The following is an 18,018-nucleotide window of genomic DNA, read 5'->3' as shown; positions in this document are numbered from 1 at the left end:
GGTGGGGCGGGGGGGCGGGAGTCTTTAAGAGCGGGCTGCCAGGCCGCCTCCTCAGTCAGGGTGCGGGGCTGTGGACCGGGAGTCTCGAGCCTTATTCCTGCGCCGCCTGCCCACGGGGGGCTCCACCACCCTCACCTCGGCCTCACTAGCCCGCCAACCCAACTCGGCGGCTCCTCCGCGAGCCTGCCGGGAACTCGCGCCCCTCGCGCTCCCCGGCCCCCGAGAGGGCCGCCTCGGGCCATGGTGCCCTCCCAGGAGGAGCCCGCCGCCGCGCGGGGGACGAGCGAGGCGCAGCCGCTCGGCCCCGCACCCCCAGGGGCCGCTCCGCTGCCCGGCCCGGGACCCTTGGATGGCCCGGAGGCGGCGGGGCCCGAGAAGGTGGAGGTAGAGCTGGCGGGGCTGGCGGGGCCGGCGGGCGCTGAGCCCCTTGAGCCCCCTGAGGGCGGCTGGGGTTGGCTGGTGATGCTGGCGGCCATGTGGTGCAACGGGTCGGTATTCGGCATCCAGAACGCCTGCGGGGTGCTCTTCGTGTCCATGCTGAAGACCTTCGGGTCCAAGGACGATGACAAGATGGTCTTCAAGACAGGTGAGGCACAGCACCCGCCGCGACCAGCCCCGAGGGGGCTGGCACGGGGACCCCCGCGCATCCCGCGTGCGGAGCGAGCGTCGGCGCCGCCTAGTGCGCCTCTGTGGGTCCGTGTGTGCGGAGGTTGTGAGGGGTGGGTCTGTCCAATTGCAAAAGCAGCCTGGCTCGGTGCGCCTGTCTTTGTGTTGAATCCAGATGTAGGCACTGTATTTGGAAACAAGTCGCAAAACTTATTTGCCTAGATCTTCCTGCTTTCCTCTCTGCAGAATAGGGGCTAAGAGTGTGCGGTAGACTTTCTCTTAATTTTTGAAAACAAACAGACCCTTCCAAACCCAATTACACCGCTCCGTCATTTTTACGGTCTCTTTCGTGACCGTGACGGTTGGGTTTTTGTTCATCTGCCCCCGGCGCTGCAGAGGGCTGTTTGTGTTGCGGGGAGGCAGGGTTGGCGAGATGAAAGATATGTATTCCAAGGTCACTGGAGTTCGGAAGGGGGCCCTGAAGGAACCACGGTTTCGTGGCGTTTTTTTTGGGGGGGAGGAAGGGGATGTCACTCTGCTAAATATAGGAGACAGCCAGATCAGGGACTGGGAAGAGGGAGATGAAGGGTTGCCCTTTCCTAGTGTGTTCTTTGTCATATTTAATCATATACCAAATTAGATGAAAAAGGTGCACACTCAAAATTTTTTTCCGTGTAGAGGGTTGGTTATTACCTGATCTACCAAATCCAAGACCTTCTGTATAATGCCTTTACGTACATTATTTCACGTCATCCTGCAAGGCAGGCGTTGTCAACCCCATTTAGGTGAGAAAAGTGAAGCTTGTTGAAATAAAGTGTCTTAATGACCCCAGAATGGAGATAAGACACGCATCTTATGACTTAAAGGGCCAAGTGATTTCCACTACTAAATCAGGCTCCCTCCTTGCCATTTGGGCAAGTATATGGTTAATGGTCTTTTTTTCTTTTTTAACTTTTTCATTTGTTTTTAGAGTTTTCCTTAGGTCTTTAGTGTGCATACAAAAAATATGCAAGACTCATAACAAATTCTAAGAGAGAGGTAATGTTGGGAGTTTTAAAGCCTTATATATAAAGAGTATTATACTATATGTATCATTATTCAGCTTTTCTTCTACTCTGCATTGTGTTTGCAGTTTATCCCCATAATACCTTAATTTGAGCTGGTAGCTTAAATTCTTTACATTTTAACTCATAGTTTTCCATTGTATGAATATATTATACTTTATATGCATTTTTCCTTTAATAAACATTTAGGTTACTTCCAAATTTACTATAGACAATGCTGCCATGCATATTCTTGTACATTGGCTCCTTGCGCATGTGAATCAGGTACCATATTTAACCTGGAATTTCTGTTCCTTAAATAGCTTTTAAAGCTGTTGTGTTCTGCAGGTCACAGGGCTAGGTACAAAAAGTGTTCAAAATGTAATATGATGTACCTGCTTGGAAGGCAACTATTGTACAGTTTAGCAGGATAGATATGCATATGCAGTAGTAAACAAAAATTATTTTGTGTCTTTTCTCTATGAGTATCAGGTATCTGGGAGGAAAAAGCCCAAGGAGGCAGAATTCACAGAGTCAACATTTTAAGAGTAGTTCCTTCAGTATTTAGCATATTCTTGCCTGGGATTACAGACGTTTATTGCAGTCAAAACATCAAAACAAAACAGTCTTTTGTTTACCACTGGTTTTGCAAACTCAGGTGAGTAGATCCATTGGTGTCTGTGGAGTGTCTTATTTTTTCTCCTTCCTAACTTTTTTTTGAGAGGGAGAGTGAGCAACTGCTGGAGAGACACCATAGCTTTACCAGGGATCAGAGTTTTGCAGTGTCAAAGCCTCTGTCTCTCTACTGTCCCCAAGGTTCCCATTGCTACAATAGGCCAACTCTGGGTAGCTGAAGGGGAGGGAGGCCACAGGGACCTGCTCTCTTGAACTTTTTGAAACTCTCTATTTTCAGTTTTGTTGAATGTCTTTCTCCATTTACTCATTTAAATCCTTGACGGCTTTCAGCCGTGTTTGTGTGTGGGGGGGTGTGTACCACACAAACAGGTATACAGGTGTGCCAGCTAAATACTGAAGATCTTGGTGCTCGTCTGCGTGACTGCCATGTGTGGTTGGTTGTGCCCTTGCCCAAAGGTACACAACTCAGGGTCAGTGGTGACTGGAAACCAGCCTGTGCTCTGGGTGCCCTTTATCTAATTCCTGCAGAGGGGCCCTGTGCACTTGTAATGGCCCTGTGTAACACCCCAGCTAGATGGCACAAAAGCCTGTACTTGTACTTGGTTGATATGTGAAACATGTACAGCAGATAAACTTTAAGGTCTGAGGTCACCTCATCGGTGAAAAAATGGTGACAGGATAGTCTTTTAGCCAGTTAATGTTGAGATCCACCCCCCTTCTGTCTCTCTCTCCTTTCTTACCTCCCTTCCTCCTTCTCTTCCTCCCTCCCTTCTTCCTTCTCTTCCTCTCTCTCTTTCTCTCTCTCTCCCCCCTTTCTCTTTCCCTCCCTCCCTCCATCCATCTCCCTCCCTCCCTCCCTCCCTCCATCTCCCTCCCTCCCTCCATCTCCCTCCCTCCCTCCATCTCTCTCTATCTCTATCTCTCTCTCTCTCTCTCTCACACACACACACACACACACACACACACACACACACACACACACACACACGTGTTTCATATAAAGTCTCATCTATAGTAGGCCCTGAAGTGTTTGAGAACACCTGCTTTGAAGTTTGACTCTTCAGTCTTTTTTATTTGGATATTCTAATGCTGAGTCATCTGTGATCAAACGTATGCTAACTTCAAGTACAACATAAAACATATCTGGAACTGTTTAAGGCTTTTATTTTTTCAAAGTTTCGGTCCATTTTCGAAGTCTGGAAGAGAGAGACTGGAGCCCGTGCATTCCATATCCTCTCTCTGCAGCCGCTCCCTCCTTTTTTTTTTTTTTAAATTTATTTATTTATTTATTTAATTTTGGCTGCGTTGGGTCTTCGTTTCTGTGCGCAGGCTTTCTCTAGTTGTGGCAAGCGGGGGCCACTCTTCATCGCGGTGCGCAGGCCGCAGGTCTCTCACTATCTCGGCCTCTCTTGTTGCGGAGCACAGGCTCCAGACGCGCAGGCTCAGTAGTTGTGGCTCACAGGCTAGTTGCTCTGCGGCATGTGGGATCTTCCCAGACCAGGGCTCGAACCCGTGTCCCCTGCATTGGCAGGCAGATTCTCAACCACTGCGCCACCAGGGAAGCCCTTGGTCCATTTTCTATTACGTTATTCATGATTGATAATTCCGGCATTAGAGGGCAGTCTCCATGTGTTCATTAGCTTCTTTATAATTATAAGCCCAAGGATACACAGGGAGGTGGTGGTGGAATGGGAACCTAGGCTTCCAAATGATGGTTCATATTTCTTGAGAACTTCACATGTGCCAGGCCCAGTGCTAAGCACTTTACATGCATTCCTATTTTAAACCTTACTGCAACTCCATGAGATAGGCTTTATTTATTTATTTATTTTTAAAGAAACTTATCTGTTGAGCTTTTATTTATTATTTATTTAATTTATTTATGTATTTTGGCTGTGCTGGGTCTTCGTTGCGGCATGTGAGATCTTTAGTTGCGGCATGCATGTGGGATCCAGACCAGAGATTGAACCCGTGCCCCCTGCATTGGCAGCATGGAGTCTTACCCACTGGACCACCAGGGAAGTCCTGAGATAGGCTTTATTTAATCTTTCTTTTCAGATGTGGAAACTCAGGCTTATAGAGATTAAGTAAGTGGTGGAGCCAGGGTTCAACCTCAGGTTTATGTGACTTCAGAAGCTAGGTTTTTAATGCTAGATCATGTTGCATTGGCTAGATAACATTCTGCTAATCCAACCTTCTTTATGTTTGGTTAATTCAAGTGTTAGAAATTGACTGAGTACTATACCAAGAATTCTGGCGTTAGAAAAGAGGTCTGAAAGATTAGGGTCCCTGTTTCTTGGTCTTACTTGGCTGTCAGTAAGCAATTGCCAGTTGTTGATGTCTCATTGAAATAGATTTTTGGGCGTTCTCTGGTGGTCTAGTGGTTAGGATTTGGTGCTTTCACTGCTGTGGCCCGGGTTCAATCCCTGATTGGGGAACTGAGATCCTGCAAGCCGTGTGGTGTGGCCAAAATTAAAAAAGAAAGAAAGAAAGAATTAGGTTTTTGAAGTATAGGGAGATGTTCACGGAGAAGCAAGATAATTTCACATGGCATTCAAGAAGAAGTCTGGGGTTTCCTTTGAAGAACCAGGCTCCTTTAGACTGATCCATAGCAGGACAGTACTTCCAGGCAGAACTGAAGAGGAACCTTCCTCAGGCTTTACTTCTTCTCTTCAGGGCTCTCTTACCTCTTTCTGTGTCACTGATGATCCACCCAAAATTTCTCAGAAAAAGGGCGTGGAGAAATTCATTCACACTAAGATATAAGCGAGTTTACACATCTTAATGTTACTCCTTATTCATTCTACAAATGTTTACCAAGTATCTGACACCCTCTGTGCTGGGCACTGGAGGTGGTAATAGAGAGAGGAAGTCAGCTGTTCCCAAAGAGAACAGCTGATTCCCTTTTGATCTGCTGTGGGATACAAATAAGTAAACAGAGTACTTCTCTTTGCAGTATACCAGGACTCAGTCTTAATGTAAGAGGCTGAAATTCTAAGGAAATTCCCACGAATGGTGGAGGCTGGGAAAGGCATTTGATGGCCTCTTCTCTGTGGCAATAAATCTCACTTCGTGAAATTAAGACTTTGGAAAGGGGAAGAAAGCCGAACTCCGATTTAGGCAGTAGAACCAATTAAAAATGTTGAGTGCATCACAGCCCTATTACGTTATCCTGGCTGCTGTTGACATGGCACTCAGAGATATGCCTTGCACATACTGCTGTGTTAGAAAGGTCCATCAGAGGGAGCAAGCTGAGCTTGAGTTGTCTCTTTTCAGTTAAGTTTTATCTGTTCATTTGTACGTTCTTCTTGCCGGGATGGGGGGAAATCAGACACTTTTGGGAAAACTAAAACATACTGCAATTAACTGGAACATTGTTTTCCCTTAGAAATTGCAACTTTGCTTTAACTTTGGTTATTGGAAAGCCTATTTTTAGTTCCTTCATGGAACTGAGAAAGATTCTAGGGTTCTTTTAGCTTCCTGACACAGTGCTGTGGATATTCTCTGGGATTTTACTAGGGTATTAGTCTAGTTTACTTATCTGCCTTCTTCCTGGAAAAAGAAAAAAATATTTTAGTGGTATATTGACGTTTAAAAAACAACTATTTAAAACAAGTATGTTCTCAGAATCAGTATTTAGGGTCATTAGTGATATTCTTTTGAAGAAATTATGTCTTTGTGGTCTAGAGGCTTGGTCAAGAAGACCCTTACTTCTTTTAGTAATTCCCAAAATGTGTTCTTTAATAGCCTTTCTTTAAAGAAGAGGGCTGTGGTTAAATAAGTTTGAGAAACACTGCACATTATCTTCCTCTTTTGGATATTTTCAAGTACAAATGAAGATATTAAAAATCCAACAGTTTTAAAGGAAAGTAGGCTATCAAAAAGGTCCAAAAAGGGAGGCTCTTTGGTTATAATCATTAACGCAACTCTACCTTCCATGTATGGAGGTAGATTGCTCTTCAGATAATACCTGACTCTTATTTGCACTCAAAGAGAGGTTGAAAAGCCAAGAGAACTCACTTATGGCAGCTGTTACGATGCTTGAATTTCCTTCATTCTCTTCCGTCTTAAAACATCCAACCTTATATTCCATGTGAATTCATCTAAACTGCCTGTTAAAATAAGTTATTAGACCACAAAAATAGTTCCGGGATTTTGGAATAATAAAGACATGAGCATGGTGTGAGCATTTCATACTCCGTTTCCAGAATGTTTCTGAGTTCAGAGCAAGACTGAAAAGTGTAAATAGTGTGTAGTGAATTCTGATTAAGTACAACAATATGAGTATTCCTGTGGTGTTTTATCGTGGAATTTTTATCAATAGAATTAACTCTAAAGAACCAACTCAACCAAAAATAAAAGTGTATGAATTATTTCAGGAGAGGTTTTGAGGTATCTTTTAGAATAAATTTTACTCTGTGCTCTTGATGTGATTTGTTGTATCATTTTTATAAGGGTCCTTGTTGAATCCATGTTGCAGTTCCTTGAGGCTCAGTCCCAGGCCATGTGCTTGCTTCACTTTTCCTGCCTTCCCTGGGTGTCTCATATGCCCTGTGGCTCTAGCCACTATCTTGGGGTGTTATTTCCAAATTTCTTTTTTGTGTTCAAGACCCATATTACCTATTTCTGGAAAATTCCATTTAGATGCACAGATACATCATACTTAGCTAAAATGAACTAATTTCTTAGCCACCCTACTTAGTGTTCACCTGCCACCAAAAACAGCAGCACACCTGTGGATAGGCGTAGCCTTCCTTCTGAATTCTCTCAGTGCATAACACCTCTGATGGCTCATGTCAGAAACCTGGAATCCATCTTAATTTCTTATTTCTCCTCTTTCCTTTCCTGTTTCGTTAAATTAGACAGTCCTCTTGTGTTTACCTCCTTAATGCCTCATAAGTCAATCCCTGTCTTTTCCTTTAGTGCTGTGCCTTAATTCATGCCTTCATTACTTTTGGCCTCAATTATTGTCATAACCCATTAACTGGTCTACCTGTCCTCAGTTATACATGTGAGTGGTTTTTCTGAAACATTGGACCATATCATTTTTCTATTTAAAAGCCGTCAGTGATACCCATTAGTTCTGGGAAAACCAAATGCCTTTGAGCACTGGCCCTTGCCTGACCCTCTAGCCGTGCTTCTCACCTCTCTCCCATCTTGTGCGGCGTGCAGGATCTTAGTTCCTTGACCAGGGATCGAACCTGGGCCCCCTTCAGTGGGAGCGTGGAGCCCTAACCACTGGACTGCCAGGGAATTCCCTCTCCCTTCTTGCTTTTTACGCTCCAGCCTAGCCAAAGGTCTTGCAGTTTCCCAAATCTGTCCTGCTGTCTTTGCCTCTGTGACTTTATGGGTGCCACTCCTCTCTTCAGTGTGGTTGTTGGTCCTTATAAGATTCTGATGAAATGGTTGGCCATTTTATTTCTTTTATCACAACTATGGGATAAACAATGCTTTTATGCAACTGTTGTTACGTTTTGGGGGGATGCATGTGGAATGTTTTGGGGGTAGCACGAATTCAAGTGAGTTACGAATTAAGCTTAGAGTAGAGTGGAAGACAGAGAACCTAATTTCAACCCATCCTAATCTAGCATTCTGTGAAAGGCACTTTTAAGATAATCCATATTTGTTTAAGTGATAATTTACATAGTTCTTTACCATAAAGAAAGGGTTTTCATATACATTACTCAATTTTATTTTTTAGAGTAGCATTGTAGTGTGTCATTACCTCTATTTATAGATAATGAAGTTGCAACTTGCATGGTTTAAGGTTGGGACACATGATATCAATATTAACATCCGTTAAGTTGAATTTAAGAGCATCTTTTTAGCTGGACAAAAATTTATCCTTCCGTTAAAGTTGTCTTGAAATGCAGAATACTGCCCTTTTATCCCCTTGAAACTATTTTCTGCATATTTACCTAAATGTTCTCTAGAACCTTTAGTTTCTCCTACCCAAGTTATCAGAAATCCTGTGAAGTCGTCCAATCCATTGCATTTAGAGTTATCACAACCCAGCTAGAGATCTGATCTCATATTGAAGTGAAACAAACCTTAACGAAAACAAACGAAACCCCAAACACACGAAACCCCAAACACTGCTCCAACAGTCAGCTCACCCCAGCTCTGAGCACCCGTCTAGCCTGGTGCCACCCAGGCACAACTGTGGGTGTTTTTATTGGCAGTGTTTCAGAAGGAGCAACTCCAGCTCTTGTGGGAGCTGTGCAGAAGCACCACCCAGAGCCGCCCTCTAGGACTGGAGTAATGGAGGAGAGCAGTGCTCTTAGTTATCTGTGTACCACATGTGTGTGATCATACCTTCTTAGCTAAGTTATCTTCATTAACAGCAAAATGCCTGCATTCCGCCTTGCATGTAGGAACTAGAACTAGGAAATTGAGGAGGTGACTTGCCTTATTCCCAAATTGAAGTCTTTTTTCATTTCACTAAGTTTTTAAATTTTATTTTATTTCATTTCATTTCATTTCATTTTTTTTAAGAAAGTGGCCAGATAGAATTTCTAACTTTATTACATGCTTATATTAATGTAGTCATGATTTTCTTTTTTTTTAATTAAAATTTTTAAAAATTTTTTGGCTGTGTTGGGGCTTCGTTGCTGCGCGTGGGCTTTCTCTAGTTGTGGTGAGCGGGGGCTACTCTTTTTTGCAGTTCGTGGGCTTCTCATTGCGGTGGCATCTCGTTGTGGAGCACGGGCTCTAGGCACGCGGGCTCAGTAGTTGTGGTGCACGGGTTCTAGAGTGCAGGCTCAGTAGTTGTGATGCACAGGCTTAGTTGCTCCGTGGCATGTGGGATCTTCCTGGGCCAGGGATGGAGCCCATGTCCCCTGCATTGGCAGGAGGATTCTTAACCACTGTGCCACCAGGGAAGTCCCATTAAGTTTTTTTAATTGAAGTGTAGTTGATTTACAATGTTGTGTTAATTACTGCTGTACAGCAAAGTGATTCAGTTATACATATAACTGAATTATTCTTTTTTTTATATTCTTTTCCATTATGGTTTCTCATAGGATATTGAATATAGTTCTCTTTGCTATATAGGACCTTGTTGTTTATCCATTCTATATATAAAAGCTTACATCTGCTAACCCCAACCTCCCAGTCCATCCCTCCTCCAACCCCCTCCCCCTTGGCAGCCACCAGTCTTCTCTATGTCCGTGAATCTGTTGCTGTTTAATAGATAGGTTCATTTGTGTCATATTTTTAGATTCCACATACAAGTGATATCATATGGTATTTGTCTTTCTTTTTCTGACTTACTTAACTTAGTATGATAATCTCTAGTTGTGTCCATGTTGCAGCAAATAGCATTATTTCATTCTTTTTAACGGCTGAGTAGTATTCCATTGTATATATGTATTAGGTTGGCCAAAAAGTTTGGGTTTTTCTGTAAGCTGACTCTAATAGTGCTTAGTTGTCTTTAAGTTCATTCGAAACAATTTTGTTGGATTGTATTGTGACAGCTGTCATATCAGCGTGCACTTAAAAAAAAATTATCAAAATTGGTGAATTTTTGTGTAGCCATTTTAATATTGACGATGGAAGAAAAAAGGCAACATTTTCGGCATTTTATGCTTTATTATTTCAAGAAAGGTAAAAATGCAAATCAAATGCAAAAAAAAGATTTGTGCAATATATGGAGAAGGTGCTGCCACTGATCGAACGTGTCGAAAGTGGTTTGTGAAGTTTCGTGCTGGAGATTTCTCGCTGGACGATGCTCCACGGTCGGGTAGTCCAGTTGAAGTTGATAGCAATCAAATCGAGGCGTTGAGAACAATCAAAGTTATACCACGTGGGAGACAGCCGACATACTCAAAATATCCAAATCAAGTGTTGAAAATCATTTGCACTAGCTTGGTTATGTTAATCGCTTTGATATTTGGGTTCCACATAAGTTAAGCGAAGAAAAGTTTTTTGACCATATTTCTGCCTGCAATTCTCTACTTAAGCGCAATGAAAACGTTCTGTTTTTAAAAATAAATTGTGACAGGCGATGAAAAGTGGATACTGTACAGTAATGTGGAACAGAAGAGATTGTGGGGCAAGCGAAATGAACCACCACCAACCGCAACGAAGGCTGGTCTTCATTCATAGAAGGTGATGTTGTGTATATGGTGGGATTGGAAGGGAGTCCTCTATTATGAGTTCTTTCCAGAAAACCAAACGATTAATTCCAAGAAGTACTGCTCCCAGTTAGACCAACTGAAGACAGCACTCGACGAAAAGCGTCCGGAATTAGTCAACAGAAAATGCATAATCTTCCATGAGGATAACGCAAGGCCGCATGTTTCTTTGATGACCAGGCAAAAACTGTTACAGCTTGGCTGGGAAGTTCTGATTCATCTGCTGTATTCACCAGACATTGCACCTTTGGATTTCGATTTATTTTGGTCTTTACAAAATCCTCTTAATGGAAAAAATTTCAATTCCCTGTAAGACTGTAAAAGGCACCTGGAACAGTTCTTTGCTCAAAAAGAAAAAGTTTTGGAAGATGGAATTATGAAGTTGCCTGAAAAATGACAGAAGGTAGTGGAACAAAACAGTGAATACATTGTTCTTTAAAGTTCTTGGTGAAAATGAAAAATGTGTCTTTTATTTTTACTTAAACACTGAAGGAACTTTTTGGTCAACCCAGTACCAAATCTCCCTTATCCATTCATCTGTCAATGGACATTATTTAGGTTGTTTCCATGTCTTGGCTATTGCATTTCACTAATTTTTAATTATGGGGATACACATGAAATAAAGATTTGAAATAAGGTACGTGGACCAAAGCAGTGTTTCTAACCCCCTTTGTTCCCAAACATAAAAGTCTCATAGCTGTTGAAAATTTTGATACACACCTCCAAGGGTAGTTTAACTTTTGAGTGAGATTCCCTAATACCCGGAAGATAAAGCCATGTTTCTGTATTTTTCCACCAGCTAAGATTTTGTCCCTTTTAGTGGTATTATGGAAATAATTAAGATTTTTTTTGGCCGCACCACGTGGTATGTGGGATCTTAGTTCCCCGACCAGGGATTGAACCCAGGCCCCTGCAGTGAAAGTGATGAGTCCTAACCACTGGATGGCCAGGGAATTCCCTAGGATTCTTTTTTTGTTTTTTTGAAGGCAAAATTATAATACTGAATATGCTTTTTAAAAGTAAGTGTGCCTCTCTGATATGCTCCTCTTAGTGAGGGGGAACTGTGCTGCCTTCCTCCTCCAGTCCTCCAACTTGAGAGTCAGTGACTGGAGTTTTGAATTCAGTTCAAGGTATGCTTTCCTATCATTAGATAGTTAAATCTAAATGAAAGGTCAGTGGTTAAATTAACGTATAAAACTCAGGGAAAGGTGCATTGGTCTGTGGTTCAGCTTTACCCATTTTTTTTTTTTTTTTGCTAAAGAGTAAATTGCATGAACAGTGTTCTGCATGTGTTCAGAAAGTCAAAATTTATTTAGTCTTGTGACCAACTTAGACTGGATCCAAAAACCAATTCTGAGATACGTTTCATTAGAGTAGAAAACCACTACTCATTAAACAGAGGTATTTATTGACTTTTTCTGTGTAGGTACTAATGCCAAGTGGGGTGGGTTAGTCTGGTGACTGGTTTTAATAGTAAAAACCTTTTCATCTTGCTTAATTATCCTTTTTATTAGTTTTGACTTCACGTTCCAATTTCAAATGGCAGCATCTCAAAGGATTCACATTTGTCAACGGTTGTTTAAACAACCGCATTCCACAAAGTTAATTGATGTTTTAGCGCAGATGGGGGCAGAAAGTTGCCGTTGTTTTTCTGCAGCAATGTAACATTTGAACTTTGGCAGCAGTACCCCCGACTCCAAAGTTACCTCCCAGTGCCAGGTTTTTGGGTTTCTTAGTCTCTGTTGGTTTATCTGTAGCGTCTAGTTTTTCTATGTTGAACAAGTGTTGCTTTTATAATAATAAAAATATTAATATTAAAAAATAATTAACCATTAGCATTAGAAGTATTAACTTTAATGACTGTAATAGTAAATTTGGCCTAAGATTATGCAGTTTTATGGGAATAAATGATAGATGTATGGAGTTTTCATTGTAGTTGTTAGGTTTTGTCTCTTTCTTCTCAGAGAAAAATGTTAATTATGGAATAGACTGGAACTGGTAAAGGGAACTGATTTTATTTTTATAATGACAATCTTTCGTTAATTGTATATGAACAGATTAGGAGGAGAGGCTTTTTTTTTTTGGCTGTGTCGCACAGCTTGTGGGATCCTAGTTCCCCGACCAGGGACTGAACCCGTGGCCCCTACATTTGAAGTGCGGAGTCTTAACCAGTGGACCACCAGGGAAGTCCCAGGGAACTGATTTTAAATCATGTTACATTATTTGGCCACATTTTGTTTTGGATCAAAATGGAGATATTTAATATCAGATGGACAGCCGCTAAGAGCTAGATCATGCGATGCTAATCACACCTGAGCCCCAGCCAGACACAGCACAGGAAATTATTATTGATATTTCTCTTTTGGAGGGCGGTTAGAGGGACTAGAGAAGGGTCAGAAGAGATAATAGATGAATATTTGTGTTTGTATGCATAATTGTAAATCCAGAGTGATAAATAATTACTAATCAGGAATCCTCTTGTTTGGTGGTTCTTTTGTGTTTCTGGTACACAGGCTACTTGTACGAGGGCAAAGGCAAATAGAGCATTCCCCACATTTTGCTGCTGGCCACCAGAAAAAAAAAAATCTCAAAGCCGCATTGTGTTGCCACCAGGAAAAAAAAAAATCTTTGCCTGGATAAAAAATGGTTACATATTAAATGACTATTTAAACTAAAAGATTTGAAATAATGCTTTTAAATGACCTAAATTTTAGCTCAGTGTTCTTTATAAAAATATGACAGTTTATCATTTCTTTCAATAAACTTGTGTCTGTAAAATGATGCTCAGTAGGACAGAAGACTAACCCTTTTCCGAAATGTGAAATCTTCTTGAATCTAAGCAAAAAGAAATTGTAATTAGTTCAGTTTTATTGGTTTGGAATTTGTAATTATTTGGAGAGGGATTTGGTTTGTCTTTTCACACACTCCGGCAGATGTAGCATTATAAGGAGCCTCCCTGAAAGAATGCACGCCTTTCAGACACTTTTTAAAAAAAATAAATTTATTTATTTTATTTATTTATTTTTGTCTGCGTTGGGTCTTTGTTGCTGCGCGTGGGCTTTCTCTAGTTGTGGCGAGCAGGGGCTACTCTTCGTTGCAGTGCGCGGGCTTCTCCTTGCAGTGGCTTCTCTTGTTGCAGAGCATGGGCTCTAGGTGCGCGGGCTTCAGCAGTTGTGGCACAAGGGCTCAGGAGTTGTGGCTCGCGGGTTATAGAGCACAGACTCAGTAGTTGTGGCGCACGGGCTTAGTTGCTCTGCGGTGTGTGGGATCTCCCCGGACCAGGGCTTGAACCCGTGTCCCCTGCATTGGCAGGCGGATTCTTAACCACTGCACCACCAGGGAAGTCCCTCAGACACTTTTTTCAACAAAGCTGAGGAATACCAAACTTTAACTCTTTAAATTTACAACTGATGTCATTAGCACAGAGCCACAGTCCCTTATCTGAAACTCTTGGGGCCATACGTGTTTTGGGGTCGAATTTTTTTGATTTTAAAAAAGTAACCTGGTTCATACAGCTGTGTTTTTTACCCCCCGCCCCTCCCTGCCCAGGGGAGTCTGAGGCAGCACCCTATAATCTAATACACTGATATTTCTGCAATAAAATGTATGGCTATTCAGAGTAATTGGGACAAATAGAGACCATAAGTACCCTCATGTCAGTTCAGATCATGTTTTACTTCCAAGTGAGTATTGATGCCATCTTATAAAAAAACTTTGGGTTTGGGATTCCAAAATTGGAAATAAGGAATTGTAGATTTATATGTGAATATTTTGTTTTCTGTTTCTCAGTGAACAATCCTTTTAAGGTAGATTTTTCTTTATCAGGTAGCGTACCTGCTTCATGTTTTCAGTAAATGTGATATTCGGCTATCATACTGATCTACCCTAGATTACTCAGCCAGACCTCCTTTTGCTGGGTGTTTGAATTGCAGGCTGTGTTATGCAATGTAAATAACATATCTGTAGACATCTTTGAACAAAATTTTTTTCCCCCTCTTGGATGGCTTCCTTGGGGTATATGTCCAAAAGTGAGATTACTGGTTCAAAGGGTATGAACAACTTTATAACGCTTGTTACACATTGTCAGATTGTTCTTTAGAGAACTTGAGTCCGTTTACTGTGCACCAGCAGTATACTAGCTTCCTGAAAACCCTACCAATGTTAGGTTTTATTTATATTAATATTTGCTAATTTGATAATTACCAATGGTATTTTAAAAAATTAGTTTTAAATCATATTTCCTTGCTTTTAGGGCAGTGTGTTTTACCAGCTTTTGAGCCCTTTAGAAGCAGTAAATGGCTTGGGAATTATATATAATATCTGGAAATATAAGAGGACACATACAAGTGAATATATTAGAGTAAAACTTTGTTACCACAGGTGGGAACACTAGAAAGGCCTGAGATTATCCTAGTCCTTAGATTCTCATCTGACACACCTTGGCAGGTGGGGCATGCCCTTGTTCCCTTTCCTCTGCTCTCTCAGCCCAGGTGTTGATCAGGGCCTTTTTTGGGGTTGGGAGTGGGGATGGAAATTAACCGTCTGGAGACTTGGCCATGAGGACTTAGTGACTCCTTCAGGTTGACGTCTCGTCCTTGAGAGGCTCGAGCCTGCAAGAGCAGCCCTGTCTCATTCTCTGTATGTGCTGTCACCTTGCCTCAGCCTCTTCCAGACCCAGCTAATTCTGTTGAAATAGCTTTAATTAATTAATTTGGGTGTATGTGTGTTTAAAATTCTTATTTTTTGCTCTTATTTATTTTTAAAAGTGATGTAGAAAGCATTTGGGCACAATCTATGTACTAGGGGCCATGCAAGAAACAGAAAGGAATCTGGAGTATTCCATACTCTTGAGAGGTTATGAGGGGAGACAAAATGCTATGTACATAAATAACTTGAAGGCGGTATGCCACCCATGTTAAATAAATGCAGTGTAAACAAGATACTGGATTTTAGGGGAAGGCAAAATGACTTCTGACTGAGATGATCAGGGAAGGCTTTAGGGAGGTAGTTTTTGAGTTAGGCTTTAAAGGATTGGTAGACTTTCTTCAACAGATTTAGTAGAAAAGGTATCCCAGGGGAGGGTACAGGCTAATAATGAACGTCTTACTGTGCTTTACTATGTATTTTATATTGTTTTATTTATCCTGTGGTATAACTACTCTTATGCCGCCTCATGTTTTAGATGGGCAACTGAGGCTAGTAGGTAGTGGAGCTGGATTTGAACTTAAGTCTCTGGCATCAGGACCCAGGTTCTTTAATACTCGACTATACACTGGGCTCATTAAATGAATGACAAGGAGTTTGGTTTGGCAAGAGCCCAGGAGTTGTAGAGGAAAGTCCCAGAAGATAAGGCTGGGAAAGAATGGGGAATGGAAGGTTTGAGTTCCGAGCTAAGAAGTTTGCATGTGATTTAATAGGCAATGGGAAGATATCAAGGATGTCTGAAGTGTGCCTTAAAAAGTTGTGACTGGGTTGCAGAGGGAAAGAAAGAGGAGGAACATCACTTACGGAGGTCTTGGCTGAGAGCCGGGGTAGATTTGGGGCCCAGCAGTGGAAGTGGGAAAGAAGGGGTAGATGTGAGACATTTCAAAGGACAGACTGAGGGAAGTCTGGCAAGTGATGCATGTGGACAGTGGCATGGAAACAGGTGATGCTTATGCCTGGGGACAGCATCTAAATAATTTTTGAACTAGGAGCCCCACATTTTCGTTTTGTACTCGGCCCTACAAATGATGTAGACAGTCCTGCATGGTGCCACTGACAGGACCAGGGGCATGTGGAGGAGGAGTTGACAGGGAAAGGCTGACTCAGGTGTTAGACATATGAGTGTGAAATGCCAGCAGGGCATCAGGGGATGATGTCAAGCAGATAACTGGACACGTAAACCTGGAGCCTCAGAGTGAAGCTGAGGCCAGAGGTGGAGCTTTGGAAAGAGCCTGTCTCTTTATGAGGAATGTGATGTAATCATAGAAACTGAGAAATTCTGTCTCAAGAAGCCCCAGGGGCTGCTCCTAGGTAGCTTAGTTGGTTTCCATTGAAATCATCTTATTTAAAAGTAACAAAACTTCATCCTTAAAAAAAAATCTTTCCAGCATTTAGATTTCTCTAATTCAGATTTGCAACTTTCCAAAAGTCAGATTGTACTTTTTACTGTCATTGTCTTAAGTATTTCCAAAACTTAGTCCTAAGACTTGGGTTTTTTTTTTCCCCCTTTAGTTTTACATAACCTCTGAGACTATCGGCATTTACTGTTTCTTGCATTCACCGTATAATTAAACCAGTCTGTAAGTCTTATTTTCAAGATGTTTTAGACCAAGAGCCTGTGGGAGTGGCTTAGAATCGTTTCAATTAATTTATATATTTATAATTTAAATGTAAAGTATTGATAGTGGTGGAAAACTTGTTCAACAGGAAGATGTTATCTTGTAGATCAGCCTTCACAGAGTTTAGGAACTGAGTCAGCTACTCAGTTCCTCAGTTGTAGCAGTGAGACTCAAGTAAGATAAAAGAATGTCAAAGTGCTTTGGATGCACAACAGATATGTCAGACACTCTTGTTACTGAGTAGGTTGGCACAGTCCCTGTATGTGGGCGTGTGTGTTGACTCACGTGCTGTGCTGTAATCTCTCAGAATTCAGGTTCTGAATTGCTCTCTTGTGATTGAAGCCCAGCTGAAGTTGCTGGAAGTGCAGTGACCCTGGAGGAAGAACCAGTAAAAGCAGGGGGTGGGTGAAAGGGAATTGATGATTGTGCAAGAAGAGGGTATCTGCCTTATTTTGTAAGCCAAGACACCCCTACCCCCTACCCTTCCTTCCAGTAACTGTTTCATCTTTTAGTACCTTTTGGCTTCATTTACAAGGTCTGTATTAAAGCACATGTCAGTGTTTAAGGCAGTGTTTCCACCATGCTTGTCTACTGTTGTGCTTCTGGGGTTGAACTCAAGTACTGGCCTGATGACAAGTCAATTTGATATCCAGTGATCATGGGGAGGGGAGGAAGAGGGAAGGCCAACTCAAGTATTTTTTCCTCAGAGTTTGAGAAACAGAAGCCATATAGTCTTTTAAATCCCATGCCAACACACCAATGTATGTTTTTTGGTATTGACTTGAAAATACACTGTTTTGTATAACTTAGTGTTCATTATGTGTATGCTATTATAATTAGTTGGTATACGTGGTAGGTTTTTTTTGTAGCTTTGATTAGGAAACAAGTATTGAGACACTTAAAGCAAAAGGCAGACTATTATTATTTTTTGGAAAAAAATCAGATAAAAGTAATGCTTAATCCAATTAAACTGTCTCTTCCTCTAATTCATCATGATGATTTTGGGTGTCTGGTGGCAACTGAGAATGGGTTATGGAAAAATGTCAAGGCAATGTAATCCCTATTATTTATGGTCACTTAAGAGGATAAATTAATCACCAGCCACTAATCTTTGGATAATTACTCTATTTAGCTGGAAATATCCTTAATTTTTTGGAAAGCAAGTCAGTGAGTTAGTGGAACTGTCATAATTAATCAGCCTTTCTAAGACTAATTATAAGTGAATGGAAACTAGTTGCCTTCACCCTTTTCTCCCCTGCATTATAGCATGATCGT

At 41.6% G+C, this 18,018-nt stretch overlaps 1 protein-coding gene across 1 annotated transcript in view; it reads left to right on the top strand.

Annotated features, from left to right (window-relative positions):
* Positions 1 to 65: 65 nt before the first annotated feature.
* SLC16A10 (solute carrier family 16 member 10) overlaps positions 66 to 18,018 on the top strand; it is a 137,274-nt gene continuing 119,321 nt past the window's right edge. Inside the window, 1 exon segment of the mRNA XM_082404804.1 lies at positions 66 to 586. Within this exon segment, the coding sequence (XP_082260930.1) occupies positions 241 to 586 (346 nt within the window). The 5' untranslated portion in view covers positions 66 to 240.

The sequence above is a fragment of the Balaenoptera borealis genome, assembly GCF_965194805.1.
Source record: "Balaenoptera borealis genome assembly, chromosome: 9".
Taxonomy (NCBI): Eukaryota; Metazoa; Chordata; class Mammalia; order Artiodactyla; family Balaenopteridae; genus Balaenoptera; species Balaenoptera borealis.
Note: the sequence above shows the minus strand (reverse complement) of the source record. Positions and strands in the feature narration are given on the sequence as shown.